The sequence below is a fragment of the Strix uralensis genome, chromosome Z (genome assembly GCF_047716275.1).
Source record: "Strix uralensis isolate ZFMK-TIS-50842 chromosome Z, bStrUra1, whole genome shotgun sequence".
NCBI classification, from domain to species: Eukaryota; Metazoa; Chordata; class Aves; order Strigiformes; family Strigidae; genus Strix; species Strix uralensis.
The window spans coordinates 15,507,030-15,525,504 of record NC_134012.1 but is presented as its reverse complement, the minus strand read 5'-3'; the positions used below and the strand labels follow the sequence as shown (position 1 = coordinate 15,525,504).

At 37.6% G+C, this 18,475-nt stretch overlaps 1 protein-coding gene across 4 annotated transcripts in view; it reads right to left on the bottom strand.

Moving 5' to 3' along the window:
• The window catches only part of WDR41 (WD repeat domain 41), a 30,021-nt gene extending 11,771 nt beyond the window's left edge, over positions 1-18,250 (bottom strand). Inside the window, exons 1-9 of one of the 4 annotated variants that reach the window (XM_074856589.1) lie at positions 18,068-18,250; positions 14,072-14,187; positions 10,631-10,679; positions 8,715-8,846; positions 8,289-8,351; positions 7,675-7,786; positions 6,221-6,283; positions 3,652-3,762; positions 2,157-2,341 (exon numbers count right to left, since the gene is read on the bottom strand). In XM_074856589.1, the coding sequence (XP_074712690.1) occupies positions 2,157-2,341; positions 3,652-3,762; positions 6,221-6,283; positions 7,675-7,786; positions 8,289-8,351; positions 8,715-8,846; positions 10,631-10,679; positions 14,072-14,187; positions 18,068-18,118 (882 nt within the window). In that variant the 5' untranslated portion in view covers positions 18,119-18,250. Of the gene's footprint in view, positions 1-2,156; positions 2,342-3,651; positions 3,763-6,220; positions 6,284-7,674; positions 7,787-8,288; positions 8,352-8,714; positions 8,847-10,630; positions 10,680-11,137; positions 11,362-14,071; positions 14,188-18,067 lie in introns of those variants that run through there. The other 3 variants (XM_074856591.1, XM_074856588.1, XM_074856590.1) reach the window with 3 other exon arrangements.
• Between the last annotated feature and the right edge of the window lie 225 nt (positions 18,251-18,475).

Genomic DNA, 18,475 nt, shown 5'->3' with positions numbered 1-18,475 from the left:
ACAATGAACGTTTGGTACCAAACAGAGGAGTGCAAAATGTTTCTATTCAGTATATATTTGAGTTTTTGAAGATACCTTTATTAGGCGATGATATGCTGGATCCTTCCCCTGAATGGTCTGCTTCCAACTACACAGCACAAACATTAGTGTCTCATAAGCAGTCCACACTACACCCTTGTCAACATTTTGTAAAACTGGTAACCCAGTGTCTTTGACTAAAATCTCCTGTATTTATATTCAACGGTGTTTTGATACTGTTCAAAACTCTTTGTCCAGGTTTTTGCTGGGTTTTGTTTCCATTTACTTTTGTTTTCTCCTCATGCACATCTGTGGTGGGAGCTCCAACAGCTCTGAAACTAAGTGCAGATTTCTGATAGTGCTCTACCAAATCAAGGAAAAAACACTGAGTCCATTTTTATTATTTTCCTAGTTCTGCGGGAGGCTCAATTCAATGGCTTTCCACTCCTGTATCTCAGCCTTTTCTCCCTTAGAGTCTTCTACCTTCAGACAGGCTCTTGAGTTTCATATAGTCTTATAGCTTTGCAAAAGATGAAGTGTAAATTGTACACCTATCTTAACAGGCAAGTTAAAAACCACACACGCACCTATCAGGACAGCAGATGCACTCCTTAGCACTGTTTCCCAGTATTGTCAAATCATTACAATCTCATTTGTTTCTGAATGATGTTTTGCCTACAAGCACAGTGTCAAACCAGACAAGTACATCTTCTCCAACTACCTAACTACCAAGCTTGCTGACAAAGTTCCTAACAGAGAAAACACCAATTTTATTTTATTTTTAACATGAACAGTGTTCTGCTTCTAGATAGCAGGTAACAAAGTAATTCATTATAGGAATACATTTCTTCACCACTTTCTAAGTAGGAACTTTACAATACAGACAGCTCTGCCCTAAAAGCACCTTCTATTTCAGGACATAACACTTGAACCACCTTTTCTTCTCACCATTCAAAAGTCTCATAAATAAAATTCTGTAACTATTTTAGTTTAGTTCCATGAATGGAAGAAAGCCCTCAGCAGTCTCAGATTTCACATTCAATGTTTTAACTATTTCTGAACTTCGCAAAATTCTTTTCCCCTCCCTTAAAACACATCTTTTGTAGCTTTCAAGCAGGGAATCAAAATGTTAAGCCAAATTATAGAATTCCTCCTGAACTGGATTGGCTTTTTGCTCATGCTAGAACTAAGCACCCACAACAAAACTGCTGGAAAGCCTGCCTTTAGAGACAACTACATCTCTATCCCCACGTTTCTCTCTCCAGTGTTTCAGAAATGCTCTTCTTACAAACAGACAAATGCATTGGGTGACTACTTGGCCCTCAGCCTACATTCAGGCTTTTCCATCACTTTTGTTTTGTTATAGCTCATATCTCAGAAATGGATTTCTGGAAATGGATTCATACTCATTCCTCAGCAATGGACCAACAGGCCCCAAAACAGAATCCCACTGTACCCCAGCTATGACACACCTTCTCTTTTGCCATTAACAGTTGGTAATATTTCACAAAAGAACAACCTGAGGATTTTTGGTGTTTTCTGAACAATAACTGGGTTCTGCCTGAGTGTTCTGATCAAGAACTCTTCAATTATCTCCAAAGTATGATTACAGTAGACTGGATTTTGGACCCATACTTGTGCTCTTTACAATTGAGTATAGCCTATGTGAACAGAAGGAGCATATTTATTTACTACTAAGCACAAACTTACACCCATTTTTTAATTCACTTCACAGAACCCTCAGCTATAACTGGTTTAAGAGGTGTATTATTGTGGGAACTGCATTTCGAGAATCATGGAATATGAAAGATATATGCCATCAAAACACACACCTCCTATTTATTTTTCTCTAGTGGTACTGTAAACAATTAATAAATCTTCGTCAGTCAAAAAGAAATGTTGTTGTGACAGTCCATTATGTTAGTTCCCATACCATCAACATATTATAACCTTCAGTTAGTTCAATGATCAAAATTTTTTAATATAAAAACTATTGACTGTATAAAAAATAGCTGAGTGCATTTTAAAGAAGCCTCTCATATTAAAACAAGCAAACTGAAAACACAAAACACTTGGCCTTCTGTGGTAGGGTCATGCTAGTTCATGTGAAGTAGTTTACTCTGTTTAAAGCTTTTTACCTCCTCATCAGATGTTAAGTGTTGAACTGAAGTTTCATTTCGGCTTTGGGATAACTTTATTTCTGGCTGTACATCTGGATGGACAGAGGAGTCCCAGAAGTTGCACTCAGATGCCTGCTTTGTCCAGTCAAGTGCATCCCAAACTATTAACTCACCCACATGAGAGCCTGTCACAAAAGTCAAGTCTAGAGGGGAAAAAAAAACACACAGAGAAATCGAATGATATTAAAAAAAAAATCCATTTTACACAAAGTCAAACCCTAGAAAGTTGAGAGCCCATTTTCAAGTGAAGCTACGTAGAATGTGCAGTATATAACTGACTATACAGAAACCTCTCCCTTTGAGTAAATACTCATTTGATTACCTAGCATAGTTCAGATAAGCAAAAGGAGATGAGCTCTCTCTTGTAAAATTAAAACTAGGAAGGAGAACATTCACCAGTCAGTGCACAGTACACTATAGCAAAGGCAAGGAATGTCACCAGAAGTATGTACAAGTATTTGAAGTTCATTTGTTGCCCACATACAAAACCCTTCTATTCTTGGACAAGCAGGTGTGTCAGCAGCTCTCAGACATAGCAAAGTGTGTCTTTGCCATAAACAGAAATACTGATGACAAATTAAATGGATGAGTTAATGACAACATTGAAGTAGCTGCCCATGAATTTGTTAATCACACATGGAAAGGAACTGCTTCAACAATACTTAATGCAGGTAGCATATTGTTTTTTTAAGCCCAATATTGTTTCCCCTTCATAATAAAAAAGGAGAAAGTAATGGCAACAGGAAACCCCATAAACAACTACCATAGAATCCAAGTTTTCTTCTTTCCAGCTTCTTGCTACCCCTGTACCACAGCCCCTTTGTGCCCAACCAGGCTGTCACAAATAAACCCGAGGGCAAACACACACTCTATCACACCAGGAATAACTTGCCCTGGGCTCTGGGGGTGCTCCATAAAAAAATACAGGGAAAAAGAAAGTAGAAGGGGTTGATACCTGTAGTAGAGTAGACAGAATTTCAAGTAGTAGTTCAGCATTGCCCTAATGAGCAGCAGAGATTGCACCATCTTTCAGAGCCTCTAAATAATGGATCTATATGCAGGCCCACATCTGCACACCCAGAACTTTCAGTTACCTTGGGACTACAGCTGCAAAGGACATGGCATTGTATATTCCATTTTAAGAATCAGAAGAAGAAAATAGGATTTTAGACTTTCCCAACAGGAAGAAGATCCAGAGATCCATTCCCATCCATGACATGGCCTCTTTTGTGCCTTTTCTACATCATAACCTGCCTGGTTTCATTTCACTATTAATCCATAAATGAAGTCATTATACTGTCATATTTAACTACTGTTGCAGCTACACAGGAAGGTACACGTACTATTTATGAAGTTTCACTCCAGTTAAAAGTTTGGTCCAAATAAAAACTCAATAGTTGAAATATCCCACTGGTAACTAAGAAAACTAGTAACATTATAAAATGACTCTTACCATTGACACTGACTAATGATAAAATGTTATCCTGATGGTCAACAAGGCGTTTTACTTCAAGGATATTCCAACCTTCAGACCCATCATTAGAAGTCATCAACCTAAAAATGACTTCAAGGACAGAGAGAAATTGTCTAAATGAGCTTTATCACTCAGAATAAAATGTAGCTATGCTTAAATAAAACACATCATTTTCAGAAAGACACAAACTAAAACATAAGTAAGACAGTTCAAGATGTGCAAAGCCACTTATGACCACTCATAACACCAAAGAAAATGGGAATAAATTACTTCAGTGTTATTATTAAGACCTCTTACTACAGCAGCTACAGGATAAAACATTTCAGCCTAGTAACTGAAATTCAGAGAATCAGTCAACATCAGAAGTTGCAGAAAGCAGAAGTGAAAAGTATTAGACATGTTTACAGATAAGTAAACCAAAAGTGAAACATCAGCCAACATGTCTTCAACTAAGGGTAAATCACGCCTGACAAATTTGGTGGTCTTCTACGACGTGGTTACAGCACTGGTGGAAAACGGTAGAGTGACTGATGTCATCTACCTGGACTTGTGCAAAGCTTTTAACACTGTCCTGCACAACATCCTTCTCTCTTAATTGAAGAGTAATGGATTTGGAGGATGAACCACTTGGTGGATAAGGAATTGGCTGGATGGTTACACTCAAAGAGTTGTGGTCAATGGCTCGATATTCAAGTGGAGAGCAGTGATGAGTGGTGTTCCTCAGGGGTCGGTGTTGGGACCGGCGTTATTTAACATCTTTGTTGGCAACAACAGACAGTGGCACTGAGTGCACCCTCAGCAAGTTTGCTGATGGCACCAAGCTGCGTGGTGCAGTCATCACACTGGAGGGCAGGGATGTGCCATCCAGAGGGACCTGGACAGGCTTGAGCAGTGGGCCTGTGCAAACCCCATGAAGTCCAGCAAGTCCAAGTGCAAGGTCCTGCACACGGGTCAGGGCAATCCCACGCAAAAATAGGCATTGGATTGAGATGAGTGGATTGAGAGTAGCCCTGCAGAGGAGGACTTAGGGATATTAGTGGATGAAAAACTATGAGCCAGCAACGTGCATTTGCAGCCCAGAAAACCAGCCATATCCTGGGCTGCATTAAGAGAAGTGTGACCAGCAGGTCAAGGGAGGGGATTCTCCCTCTCTACTCAGCTCTCATGAAACCCCACCTGCAGTATCACATCCAGCTCTTGGTCCGTCAGTGTAAGACAGACATGATCTGCTTGAGCAGGTCCAGAGGGGGGCCACAAAGATGATCTAAAGGACTGCAGCATCTCTCCTACTAGGACAAGATGAGAGAACTGGGGCTGTTTTGCCTAGAGAAGGCTTCGGAGAGACCTTATAGCAGCCTTCCAGTACTTCAAGGGTGCCTACAGGGAAGATGGCAAGGGACTCTTTATCATGGAGTATAGTGATACGATGAAAGGTAACAGTTTTAAACTGAAAGAGGGTAGATTTAGATTACATGTAAGGAAAAAATTCTTCACTGTGAAGGTGGTGAGACACTGGAACAGGTTGTCCAGAGAAGTCGTGGATGCCCCCTCCCTGAAGGTGTTCAAGGCCAGGTTGGACGGGGCTTTGAGCAACCTGGTCTAGTGGAAGGTGTCCCTGCCCATGGCAGGGGGGCTGGAACTAAATGAACCATTCTGTGATTCTATGATCTTTCTTAAGGGCTCATCTGATTGAAAACTACTATTTGAAAGGGTGGAATATTCTCTAGTAAGGCAAACAAAATCACCAGGAATTAAGACTATATTAACCACTTGAAGTTTCTTTTATATCTCAAGGGCACTACAAAAAACTGTGGGAAGTTCAGATGGAAATTTACATTGTATACCAATGTCTCAACACAAGACAACTATTTTTAATTTGCTCCTGATTCTTTGACTAGAATATCACATTGTTATTTTTCAGCGAAATATTTAATCATATTGAGCAAAGGCTGCTGTTTTGCTAATTCAGTGCTCTATTTTTTCTCCTGGATTTTTTTCCGTATTTTGGGATTTCAGTAATTTTATAAAACAGTCTTATTTGAAAGATTCTCCACTGACAGCTAGACAATGATTTACAGTTTGTGTACACAGAAAACCCTGTCTCCAAGTGACCAATAGAAACCATCACATTGTCTCATTACAGTTTTGGATGGTATAACACGATCCGCAATATCTCATATTCCTGATCTCGTGATAAGGAGGCTCTAGAGAAGCCTAGTATTTGACAGCTCAGATAATGAGTTCCAGACCTTCTCCAGAAAGACAAATGTAGATTGTCACAATCAGATTTGGACAGGTGGCAATAACAGTAATAACAATAACAGAGAATACAGAAAAGTTCTGTCATGCAGATCTCAACAAAATTCCTGAATGAGATTTGTATTGTCTGCCTCTTTGTCAAATAAGGGAAAAAGGAAGAAGGTTGCTAAACACACCAATACCATTTACTTTTCCTATACAATTCCAGCAGCACGCTCTTTACACATATCTCTGACAAACAGCTGTTATAGGGGAACACGAACATTTAACAGAAATGCAACATACTCACTTAGCTCTTTGCCAACAGCTGCTGCAACACAATTTCTAGGCAATTCAACCAAAGCACTGATACCTTTGAAAAAATACAGGAGATAAGGGAAAAAAGGATATTCATTTGCCACAATACAGAAAACTGTTAATTCCTTATTAATAAAGTTCTTCATAATCTCCCTTCCACTTATAAGTTATTACCAAAATAAAAGCATATTGCCTGAAGTGAAAGTTAAATGGCATTGGAAGTGAACAAATTACCTCAGAATGAGGCAGAGTCAGGAGTTTTGGTCCTGAATCCAGCAGAATTCTGAACGTCAAACTTGAGGTAAAGCTGAGAATTGATAATTTTTATTTTAAATACAGTTAAGATGTTTATGTCCTAATGCTGGATGATATTAAAGACACTGTGGTAATCATTGAGACTCTAAACATATGCAGTACCAAAGTTATTAGATATTGATACTACCACAGTATGCATGACACTGAAACATTGTGCAGAGTCAGCTGAAGGAGAATAAGGCACAAGATAAAATGGCCAGCTTGCTGTTACTCTGCTTCATCTTGTACAGAATTCCCCAGTCTGTCTGCCACACCATTAAAGGAAAATTCTCTAAGGAATAAGCTATCTGTCTCTTTCCCCACAAAAGAATTAAGAGATCAGGAGGGAAGACAGAGCCCATGATGCACATCCCATTGACCCCTTGTACAAAAGTTTCAATAGCACTTCACACTAAGCACTATATTACCAATTCCAACTCATATTTGGCATGATTTTTCATACTGAACCAAAAGAAGTATCATCAAAGATTCAGAATGTTTTGCCCACCACCTATCCTCAAAGGATAGAAGGTTTTGCCTACCATTCTGTGACAAAAATAAGGAAAATATTGGTTCTGACTTTGAATTTGATTCACAGCTTCATAGGTATCTTTGTAAAGTATAGCAATAATATGCAATAATTTTTTTTTAAATGGGACAGGTAATATATAAGCTTATTAACATAAAAGCATGACTGACATTGAGATCTGATTACATTTACTGTAATCTGCATTTTCTATATCAAGAGTACTGATTCTTAACAATAAAAAGAAATCTTTACTGCTTTACTACTAGAAAGCTTTACTTAGGAATAATCAAAACCCTGTTCATTCACAGAGAAAGCCAGCCAAAGGATCTGGTCCATACTAAAGCAAACATGTATAAATCAGCATCCAAGGTCTAACTGTAAGTCCAAGCTAATATATACAATTACTGAGATTTTATATATTTTAAAATTCACACAGCACAGGAGATTAAAAGCAGTCTTACTCTGAAACTATTAAGTCTGACATTTAAAAAAAACAGAGAGTGGCTCTAATACCTAATGTTATCATTAGAACTAACGAGAATTTGCCAAGTTGGTTTTGCATCATTATACAGATCCATTTTACTTGCACTTTAACAGCTATAATGAGTCATTTACATTTTTACCTGCATCAGTAAGATGACTGGTCTTACACAAGAGATCTAATTTTCGGTTCCAAACACATAGATCACTCCCTCCAGACAACCATACATCCAGTCTTTGAAGAACTGTCAAACACTGTAGAACAAAAATCAGATATATGTCCCCTGCAAAAGTTCTACAGGGAATTTCTCTGTGAAATGATCATGAGCTTTAGGTAGATAAAGCTGTAGGTACTATGAAATACAGTATGAAGGTGTCACTTTCCTGAGAAATACAGATTTCACTACATACTATGTTTTACATTTTTCCATCAACAATGCAAAAACTGATTTTTCAGAGATTTTTTTCTTCTATTAACATTCAAGAACTAGTTTGACTGTAGGCTGCCTTTTCCAACACAGTAACAAACTAAGCCATAAAATGACCTTTGTTTTACATCTTTTCAAAAAGAAAATTGAGGGATTAAGAGTTCCAAAACCAATTAAGAAATGTGCCCACTTCTCAGCCACTCATTATGTACCTGTTCTTAAAACAAACACTGTTGTTCATTTCAACACACCCGCCCACATGGCCCATGAGGCATACCTGATAGATTCTTATATACAACAAAGCAACACCTAGGGTTTCCCCAGCTTACCTTTACAGTAGAATGGAAACATGACACTTTCTGAACCTGTCTGCCACTAGTGCAGTCCCAAACCTGACTTTATTCATTAAGGAAGATGAAAGGTTTTTATATATTATAAATATAACAGTTGTGTTTGTAGCTAAATGACAGATTGGGAAATAGGTATGCAGAGACTCAGTCTTCTAAACCCTGACTGTCTTTTCAATATTTGGCCAAAATGACATATTAATAAAGGTCTGTTATGGATTTTGTGGCACAGATTGTATCTACTTGTGAGCAACAATGAGTAAAATCCTAGTGTAATCCAATTATACCTACTGGATATTATCAGCCAATAAATTTAACCAACCTGCAGCCTGTCTCAATGCTATCTTTAAAAGTAAAAACCAACAAAAAGCCCATAGAAATTTGAATCCTCTCCAGATCTAAGGATACAATAACTGTTCTATCAGCTGATGCTGTTAAAATCAAATGGGTTTGTTCTTCAGAAGTATCTGATGAAGAAAATGGTGCTATAGCTGTAATTTTGTGTGTGTGTCCATAAAGTTCAAAAAGTTTTTCTCCAGTCTGAAAAATAAAAACACAGAAAACTACAGGTAGTTTTTACATAAGTAACAAATGGCTTTTGAAAGCAAGAACTTCCAAGAGTCTAAAATCTTCCTGTCTAAAGTAATTTATGGATTTACTTCTTATTACCTTCAATACTGTTCAAGATCTTGCACAGAATTAAATAACATATTAAGTATAAGTGTAAAGAAGTAGTACATAATAAAAATGACTAAGAGTAAAAAACCCTCTAAAAGCCCCCAAGAACTAAGTTCTGTATTAAACTCATTTTTTTTAATGTAAATATTGGCCATTCACCCTTTTTAACTGATACTACAGTAATTCAGACTTGTTGACAAACCATCTCTTGAAAGAGTATTTTCTTTTTTTTAATGATTAGAAAAACTTAACCTATATTTATGGCAAACACAGTACTGGCAATTTCCTGACAGCTTTATTTAGTATGTACATTATCTACAGCTTCAAGCTGGTGATTTAGATAACTGCAGCTATTTCTGCTCTGTTAGTTAAATGGCAAAACCCTACAAACATGCAGACGCCTACTGGCATTTTAACCACACAATTAAAATACAGGGTAGTTATAAATAAACTTCTTTACACTTGTGGGTTAAGTTTTTAAACTAAAACTACAAAAGATTTGCTTTAACAAAAACATAATAAAAATCCTACAGAAGTAGAAAATGGAACTCAGTTCCTAAGCTGGATATCTATGAGTTTTACATTCACAGACTGCTCAGATGTTGAGTATATATAGTCTTGAATATTCAAAACCAATTTCCGTTTCCAAATTATAGACTTGTAAAAGGCCTTCAACAACAGCAAAGCGCTAACTGAAACTGCTGAAAAGAGAGGAAAAGTTTCAAGTTCTGCCTTCTGTATTTTAAAGTTACACCATCATAAATGTCACAAATTTTTCAGGTTTCTAAAAAAAGTTGAGTCTGAGATATCTTTCTTCCTTAATTTGAATGTTCGATACTCATAGTTTAGACAATACAGTATATTTCCCTTTTAAATCTTCTATTGAACAATCTAACTTGTATACTAGCTCCCTTGCCACAGGTCTAATTGTCATCCCTTCTCTATAATTTTGTCAATGATACAGAGACACAGCGCAGAAGAGCAGAACAGTGGGTATCACACTTACAGAGCTCTATTTCCACAATAAAAATGATGTCTTGGTACGGTTTTCAGAAGTTCTAAGAAGATTTTTATCACAGCAAGCAATTAATGCCTTGTTTCTGGACTTCAGGAAACGTTTAACTTCCACTGACTTTGGTGCTTCCAATACAGTTTTGTGTTAGCTCTCCACTTAGTCTAATCAGTTATACTACAAATAGATACAGCTATAGAGTCACTGAAATGTACTTAGAACTTAAGTACATATATAAATCTTGGCAGGACTAGGACCTTGCTACGTATTTGTTGAGTTACTAGTCAACATTGCAGTGTTTACAGCAAATACCAAACATATTTTTAAAGAATTAAAGCCACAAGTTCATACTCACTTCTACTTTTCACATCACCATTTCATCTCAAATCTCTCTAAAATCACTATGTCTTCCCATAACATTCTAACTCTTAAAACTTACTGTTCTCCTGGGTTCACAGCGCTTTTACTTTTCTAGCTCTTTGTAAACCAAGATTTGACAGACTCCCCCCACTTTTACATTTTCAAACAGTAGCTCTGTTTTTATTCTGCTTTTCTGCTACTAAACATTTCTAACTCCTCTACAACTTCTATCCTCTCCAGAGCACACAAGCTAACCCCCCCAAAAAAAGCTAACCTGAGCATTCCACAGAAATATGATTCCATCATCTCCTGCAGATGCAAACCTGAAACGAAAAAAAAACCAAACTGAAAACCTCAATATAGCATAACGTAATGGAAAAGCAGAAAACAGTTATGTAAGAACTATGTACAAGAAAGTCATGAAGAACAGAGGTTACATCACTTCTGAATTTTTTTGTTAGCAGCTACAGATGGTTTCATTAACTATATACAGGTACTTTCTTTCAGACTCTTTGTGATTACAATGCTTGTGAAACTTGTTAACAGAATGTTTTCAGGCATAAAGCCATAGGGGTTTTTTTCTCCCTCTTTCTTCCACATACCATCCTGATTTATTCTATTATAGTAAAAAAAAAGCATAAGCTGTATTTTCTTCATATCTTTCATTATTTTATACCCAATGAAGCCCCTTCTTTAAAAAGATTAGAGCAAAAACCAATCTTCCATGCACATCTGATAACACTAATTTCTTATCTTTTGTTGTCTTTTAGCTCTATTATACCTTGTTCTGTCACAACATCCAGAACTTAAAATAGTAAGACTTTCACAACTCAGCAACAACTCTTTAAATTCCAATTCCTTTCTTGAGTAATATTGGAGCTGTGTGCCACTTAAACAAAATTCTGGGAAGAAAACTGGTGTTTGAAAGAAGGTATGAGTGTAATTAATCAACATAGAAGTTCAATAAAGTGCTGTTTCACGTATTTTCCTCCTCATCTTCTAACTAGGATTTCTGTTTAAATATAAAGGAAGAGAGTCGGTTATCCTGCAGTTACATTCTGTTCACCAAGGTGGAGATTCATGGGTCACTTGATTCTTTTCCAGTCATAATCACCATCATCTATAACCTTGTCTGTTTCCTGAAGAAGCAAGAAACGGTCAAATGAGCAACAAAAAAGCTATTATTAAAATGTGTTATGAACTCTGTTTAGTTTAATGTGTCAAATGCTAGAGTACTACATGCAATTTCATCTGTCCATTTTTTGGAAGATTCTTGCTGAGACTTAGCCTTCTTTTATGATCTTCCAATCACTATGACCTTTACTTCACGTTCAAAAAGTACAAGAGAAATTAAGATAAAAAACCAAAACAAAACAGCCTTCTGTTACATTTATACAGGATTTATTTAGTATCTTCAAAAACCAATCGAGTAAATTTTCCACTCACTGGTTTTAGCTTGGCCACTGAGAACACAAGAAAATCCTTCTGCAAAATTCTCAATAAGATGATATTATCTAAAGACCTGAAGCGTGAAACTTGGCTTACACTAGTTGACAAAAAGCACACAATGGAATAGCTGCAGAAACTAAATAAAAACATTTCAGAAGCTGAGTAACAGTACTAATTTTACTGAAAAGAATCAAGTGAAAAATACTATCAGCTGTTTAACAGTCCAGAAACTATCATACTCTTGATAAATAAAACTTCACAATTACTGTCCAGTGAAGCAACTCAATTAAAGACCTCAAACTCCTAGAATATTAACCAGCTATACAACATACTCCTTATCCATATGCTATTTCATAACCTATCTTCAATGTGGTCTTCCAGGCTTTAGTTTTACACTGATTATCATTAGTTTAGCTTCAATGATTTACCTGCTACTATACAATGAAGCCACAAATGGTAAAAGATTTCTGTGTCAGACAGTGTGTGCAATCTAAGAATACTTTGGTATTTCTATAAAGATCAATTACAATAATTGAGTACATGTTTTGGGAAAAATGTACTTTGAGGAAAGGTTATTTTCATAACTTGTCTGGGAAAAAAAAAGGACTGAAAAACCCACAAGATTCTCCTATTTTTATATGAATCTTCTGGTGGATTATTATAATGGAGAAATATAAATTTTATGGTAACACATGTAACTTTTCTGATACATATATATATTTATGACATTAAGAATGAAAACTGATAAGCTAAAAATTCTCCATGTAGTCTTCTGTGAAATTTATATATCTATATATAACTTTTATATATATATTTTTACAAAATTATTAGAAAATAAGATTCTGCAGGCATTCCAAATTTGGAAGAGACCACCAGCCTGATCAGTGTGCATGGGGAAGGAGAGAACCTTCCTTCACAAAACATCTGCTGTACACTGCAAGGTTGTATACCAAACTCATATCCGTGTTAACTTGTGTAGTGTATTGACAAATATATTAGAAATCCCCTTCTGTGCCTAATCCATAAAAGATATAAATTACTAGAGCTCCTTAACAGAGAGACTGTTGCCTATTGCTAAAGGTTTTCTATTTAATTCTCCACATCAGCCACTTCTCTTATTATTGACTAAAGGCTTCACAACCTTACTTTTAAGGCAGATAAATATTTCCTCTCTTACAGGATTAAGTTAAATTAGAGAACACACAAGGATAATAGAAGACACAGACAGACTCTTCTCAGTAGCAACCAATGAAAGGACTGAATTTAGACAAAGCTAGGACAGAAGCCAGGTCATAGCATAAAACTATCATAATTTATTCTCCCAGTCACACTTCCAAAGTGACAATGGTAATGTAGTGACTTCATCTCTGCTTTATAACCAGTTTTCCAGTTTTTAGATAACTCTGTCCTCAGAGTTCACAATAAAGTTGGAAGGAGCTAAGAACAGAACAGATAAAAATTGTCAGAGAATAAGGTCCACAAATGTAAATATTTGAAGAGAGAAACAAAGGAACTGTCAGTTTTCAAAGGAGAAATACATCAAGTTGAACAGGATCAAATTGGAGGAGATATGTAATACAGAGATTAGGCATAGGTTGAATTCTACTAAGTAGTCATTCTGAGTAAAGTGGGGAGAATTTCAAAATCTGAGAAGTTCAGAGAAAAGTTGCATTAACCGAAGCTGAAGTGAATTAAGCATTAGAGTTTCAGAAGAAAGTGTAACAAAATATTGGAAAGAAAGGAACAGCAACATTCAATATTGTTGAAAATATCGTGTTCAACTGCTACACTGTATCTGCAGGAGTCTATTACAAGCTTGTGTAGAACCAAAAGGTGAATTAACAGCTGTCCTCAATTCAAAAATAAAACACATCCACTCAGAGCGGAAGCAGACACTACTGCATATTGTCCTGGGAAAAACTGTGTGTATGCATATACAGAAGGGAACATTCAACTCAGAAACAGCCTGAAAAACAAAAGCCAAATTAGCTAAAAGTATTTTCAAACAAATGAATTTGTATCAAGAAATGTAACTCCATCGTCATTATTTTCTCATGAAAGTGTAACTTACAAGAGAAGCCACAAGATGTAGTAACATACCAAGAACAGGGAGTGTTCATCCCTTGCCTTTTTTAACTCCAGGCTTCCTCTGCCCTCCCCCACCAAAAATAAAAAGAGAGGATTAAAAATATTACTACATTTCCATAAATATTCTCTGAAGTATTGCCAAGGATGCTATGAAACAATTTGAAATGCAACTTCATACCTGCAATCATCTATTTGCACTAGAAATCGTACTATATCTTGATGACCTTTCAACACAAGGAGCTCTGTGTAAGGATTCTGTATTTGTTCTTCACCAATTGTCTGTACAGATGATTTCTAAAATTCATAAAAAAGGAATGAAATTTATTTTGTAGTGACATGATTATTTTCATCAGGTCTTTGTAATGCCTAACAATCTACATATAGACTCATGTGTGAATGTATAGTTATATTTAAAATTAAGTTTCTGAAATACCATTTTGCCTTAATGAAAATCATTACAAAAGATAATTTATTATTTCAAGTAAATAATAAGGCATGCTTTCTATAGCATGTATTAAATTATAATATAGCATTTTCTGTTTAACAAAAACATTTTGTACTGCTTTAATCACTGATACACCAAGATGAACACCCAGTTTAGTCACAAGCTGTCAGGTGGAGCCAGCTTCATGACTCAATTCCCCATACATTCAGTTTTTCATTAAATTACACCTCTTCCGAGAGGTCTGTAAACCTCTCATATCTTTCATCTACTGTTCAATTCTAAAATTCTACATAGAGATGACATATTCACAATAAAGAAGAATAAATGCTATTGTTACATAATATATCAATCATCTGTTGAGACTCTATTCACAAAATACAAAACCAAACCACTTAAGAAAAATAGGGAATGATTAATCATTTTATAGAACAGCATCTGCAATTACCCCCAACTAGACTATTAATTAAAAGAGCAATCAATCACTTGGAGCAAGCTGATCACCAGGCAGGGTCAATAAAACGTTGCATAGGACGGCAGTTTCAAGGCCTGATAGTTCTGCTAATCTCAATCAGTTTCTTTCAATAGAATATAACTTTTTTGTGTTTAAGGTCTTCCACATTCTGGAACAACTTGCTGTTAGACATTATTAAAAAAAAAAAAAATAAGCTAAGTATCTCAGTAGTAATTCAGTGACAGCACTCTCCTCCTTCTAGATTTATTTTACACAACAGTCAACATCATTTTACTTCCAGGACTGCCTCCTCATTAAGGACTTCAACAGAACCTACAGTGTAAAACAGTAACTGCTGAACACTGTACAACATGCAGCATACGTGACAGGTAATCCTACATGGAAGACAAACATATTATCTTCAGAAACTTCAATATTTTCTTGCAGGAATAATAAATTATTTTTCTATTACTTCTGTATTGATACTATGATACTATTCTTTAGAATTTAAGAATGACAAAGTTAATAAATAGGGAAAGAAATGTGTGTTTATTTTTAAAATGAAGAGGCTGTCAAAATGCTAGTTCTTGTGATTTGATCTTGGTTTTGTGCTATCTGATGCATTTCATGAAGCAACTGTTGTTCATTTTATGCAAGCATGTGAGAATACCAGTTACAATTTAAAATAACGCAAGTGGAGTCTGCATGGTTATAAAGAAAAGTTTGGACAAATATGGAAACTTGGAGTTCAGCTGTCAAAAGCTAGTAAAAACATTCCTTTAAAAAAATTGAGGGTTTTAAAATCCTAAGCAAATCTCACCATCCTGGATGACATCACCAATACTGTAGTCAGGAGACTTCCATTTTTATTTATCAACAGAAACACACATTCACAAAACAATTGCAACACCACTTCGAAAAAGTCAGGATTTGTAACATTAACATCCCAATTCTATATTCTGTTGTTCTTCCTATTCAGTACAAGACAGTGCTATTTCTTCTGAATGATGTGTCCAATCTTATATTTTCTTAATTCTAAGAATGCCTGGGAATATTGAAAGGTACAGTGCTGATGAAGTACTACAGATAACAACAAAGTAACAGTTTTTTCCCTCCCAGTACTGTCATACAAGAAGCTATGCTCTCTTCCAATTGTCATTAATATTGACTAACTGTTGGGTTACATGTGCATTCTTTCTCTGGAGAAATCTATTTTTGACATAAACTATTAATCGAACTCTTTTAGCAACACCAAGAAGAAAAAGCTAGATGGTGATCTAATGGAAAACATTCCCAACCTGTATGTTTTTATGCAGGACCTGTAAACATTGCTAAGATAATCACAAAAAAACGGAACACTCATCACAGCTTCAGAACTTCCTATAACCCCTGTAATCTGAAGCATTTAAAAGTGAGTTTTTTCAAAAGCAATTCACTAAAAATATGGGTACAAGAGTACATAAACATAGTTATGTATGCATCATGAAGCATAATAAATTAGCTTATATGGACCATTATGCTACTGCAGTTAGACTGCTCCTGTTACCCTGCTTAACATGTACACCATGGCCATCAACAGAAGATATTCAGGAGCTTAAGTCTAAATGATTTTCAATTCCACAGTAAGAAAAGAAATGGGTAAGGAGAAATTTACATTTCAAGAATTTAGGACAGCTTTGCCAGAGGACTTTTCTATTCATCCAGTGCAATGTCACTCTAATACATCCAGCCTTTTCATGACTGGCTGAAGCCATAGCCCATGAAACAAACACCATAAACCCATAGCCCACACACTGCTATGGGCCTCCCTATCTATTTAAGACTAGTACAGAGAGAATTAATGGTTATGAAGCCGATCTTTAGATGAAACAATATTACATAATGCAGGAAAAATAGTTCAGGGACTAACCCTTATCAATGTTTGTTATTCAGTTTTTCCACAGAGAAGCAAAATTATCACCATCATTCAGCAAAGTAGTAGCAATGGGAACAGAAGTCCCCAACAGGGATCAGGTTTAGCCAGGCTATGAATGGAAGATGGAAGAACTGGACCACATCTTGACTCATGCTTTTATTAAATCACAGTATAACTTAACCATAGACAGAGTTAAACTTTGGAGAGGGACACACACCTATGTAGTTTTCTAGCTCATCTTAGAAAGCTGTTGCATATTTCCCATCTTCCTTTTAAAAACAACAGCACACAAACCTGCTAAATATGACTGCAATACAACCAACATTTTGACTGATGACAAAGGTCAGAGGCATTCCCAGACATCATCATTGCAACTTGGTACAGACTCCAATTTCTACCAAAGTAACTACTAGCATTTGAAAGCAACCATGATATTATCATGACTTGCTCATGTACAGCAGCTGAAAAATAATTACTTCCTCATATTTGTCTAGACTACAAAAGCACTAAGTGTAAGGAGCCCAGTAATAGTGTTCACTCTTGTTAAATCCAGGCTGAGTCCTTTAGCAGAGTCTTAGGGACAAGAAAACCCCAATAATCTCTCAAATCCAGTAAAACTCTTTTTTCTGAAAGGCCACAGAAAGGATGTCAAGTGTTCAGTACACTATATAGGCCTAGTTTATTTTATGGATGCGAAACTATGAAGAAATGCTAGAAGACTACTACAAACTACAACTAGGCCACATAAATAATAAGTTACTTCCTATAATTTACATTATCAACCTGGGAGTCCTGAGGGCAGGACTCCATACCTTGCTAGGTACACAGTGTAACTCCCACTTGCCCAGGATGCAATGAGCAGGAGACAGGAAGCCGGGATGCACCTGACAGGGATGGTTCCCAAGCCCTTCAGCTCCTCCAAGCTCAGATTGGGGGTTTTGCTGTTTGCTTTTCTGTTTCTTCCCCTCCTCTCCTTCTCTTCAATGAAGCGTGTAACCCTTTCTAACAGCCATAAAGTCTCACAGGCTGCGAGCCAGCCTTGAAGGCTCCTTGCTCCGTAGAGCCCAGCGCAGGGCCCAGTCGCGCTACCACGGGACAGCAGACCCACCCCGTCGGAAAGGCACCGCCCAGCGCCCCCTTTCTCACAGCGCGCCCCCTGCCCAGAACCTAAACTTCCCCAGGGCCCTCCACCGGCGCCGTGCTGCGTAAGGGCAGCTGTCCCGATGGGCAGCCCTGCCGCCGACTCCCGACTGAGAGGACAACGCTCCCTCACCCCCGCCAGCGGCCCTTAACGCTGCTCCTGGCCCCGCCTCCCGCCGCGAGCTGCTCTGTCCCCTTCCGCCACGCCTTCCCGCCGCTCTACCTCCGCCAGGCCCTGCGGCTCCCGGCCGCCGCCGATCAGCCACCGCAACATCGGGAGCGGCACCTGCGTCCCCGCCACGGGCGGCTCGCTACGGCAGCGGGACTGCCCCCCGCCGCCACACCAGCGGGTTGGCCGGGAGCGGCAGCTGCCGCTCAGGGAAAGGCCTTCTTAATCGAGCTCCGCGCGGAGACCAGCCCTCTAGCGGGCGGGGCCGAGAGGGGCCTGAGCAATCGATCGTCGAGGGCGGGTCGGGCCGCGCCGTGAGGGGGCGGCGGTGTAGCGGGAGCCGTGAGGCGGCGGTGGGAGCCTCGGGCTGGGTCAAATCAGACTGTGGGCGAATTCTGTAGTTTCATTGCCAAGAGTGTTAATTCCTTATAATGGGCTAGTAAAATGTTTACTAGCTTTTTA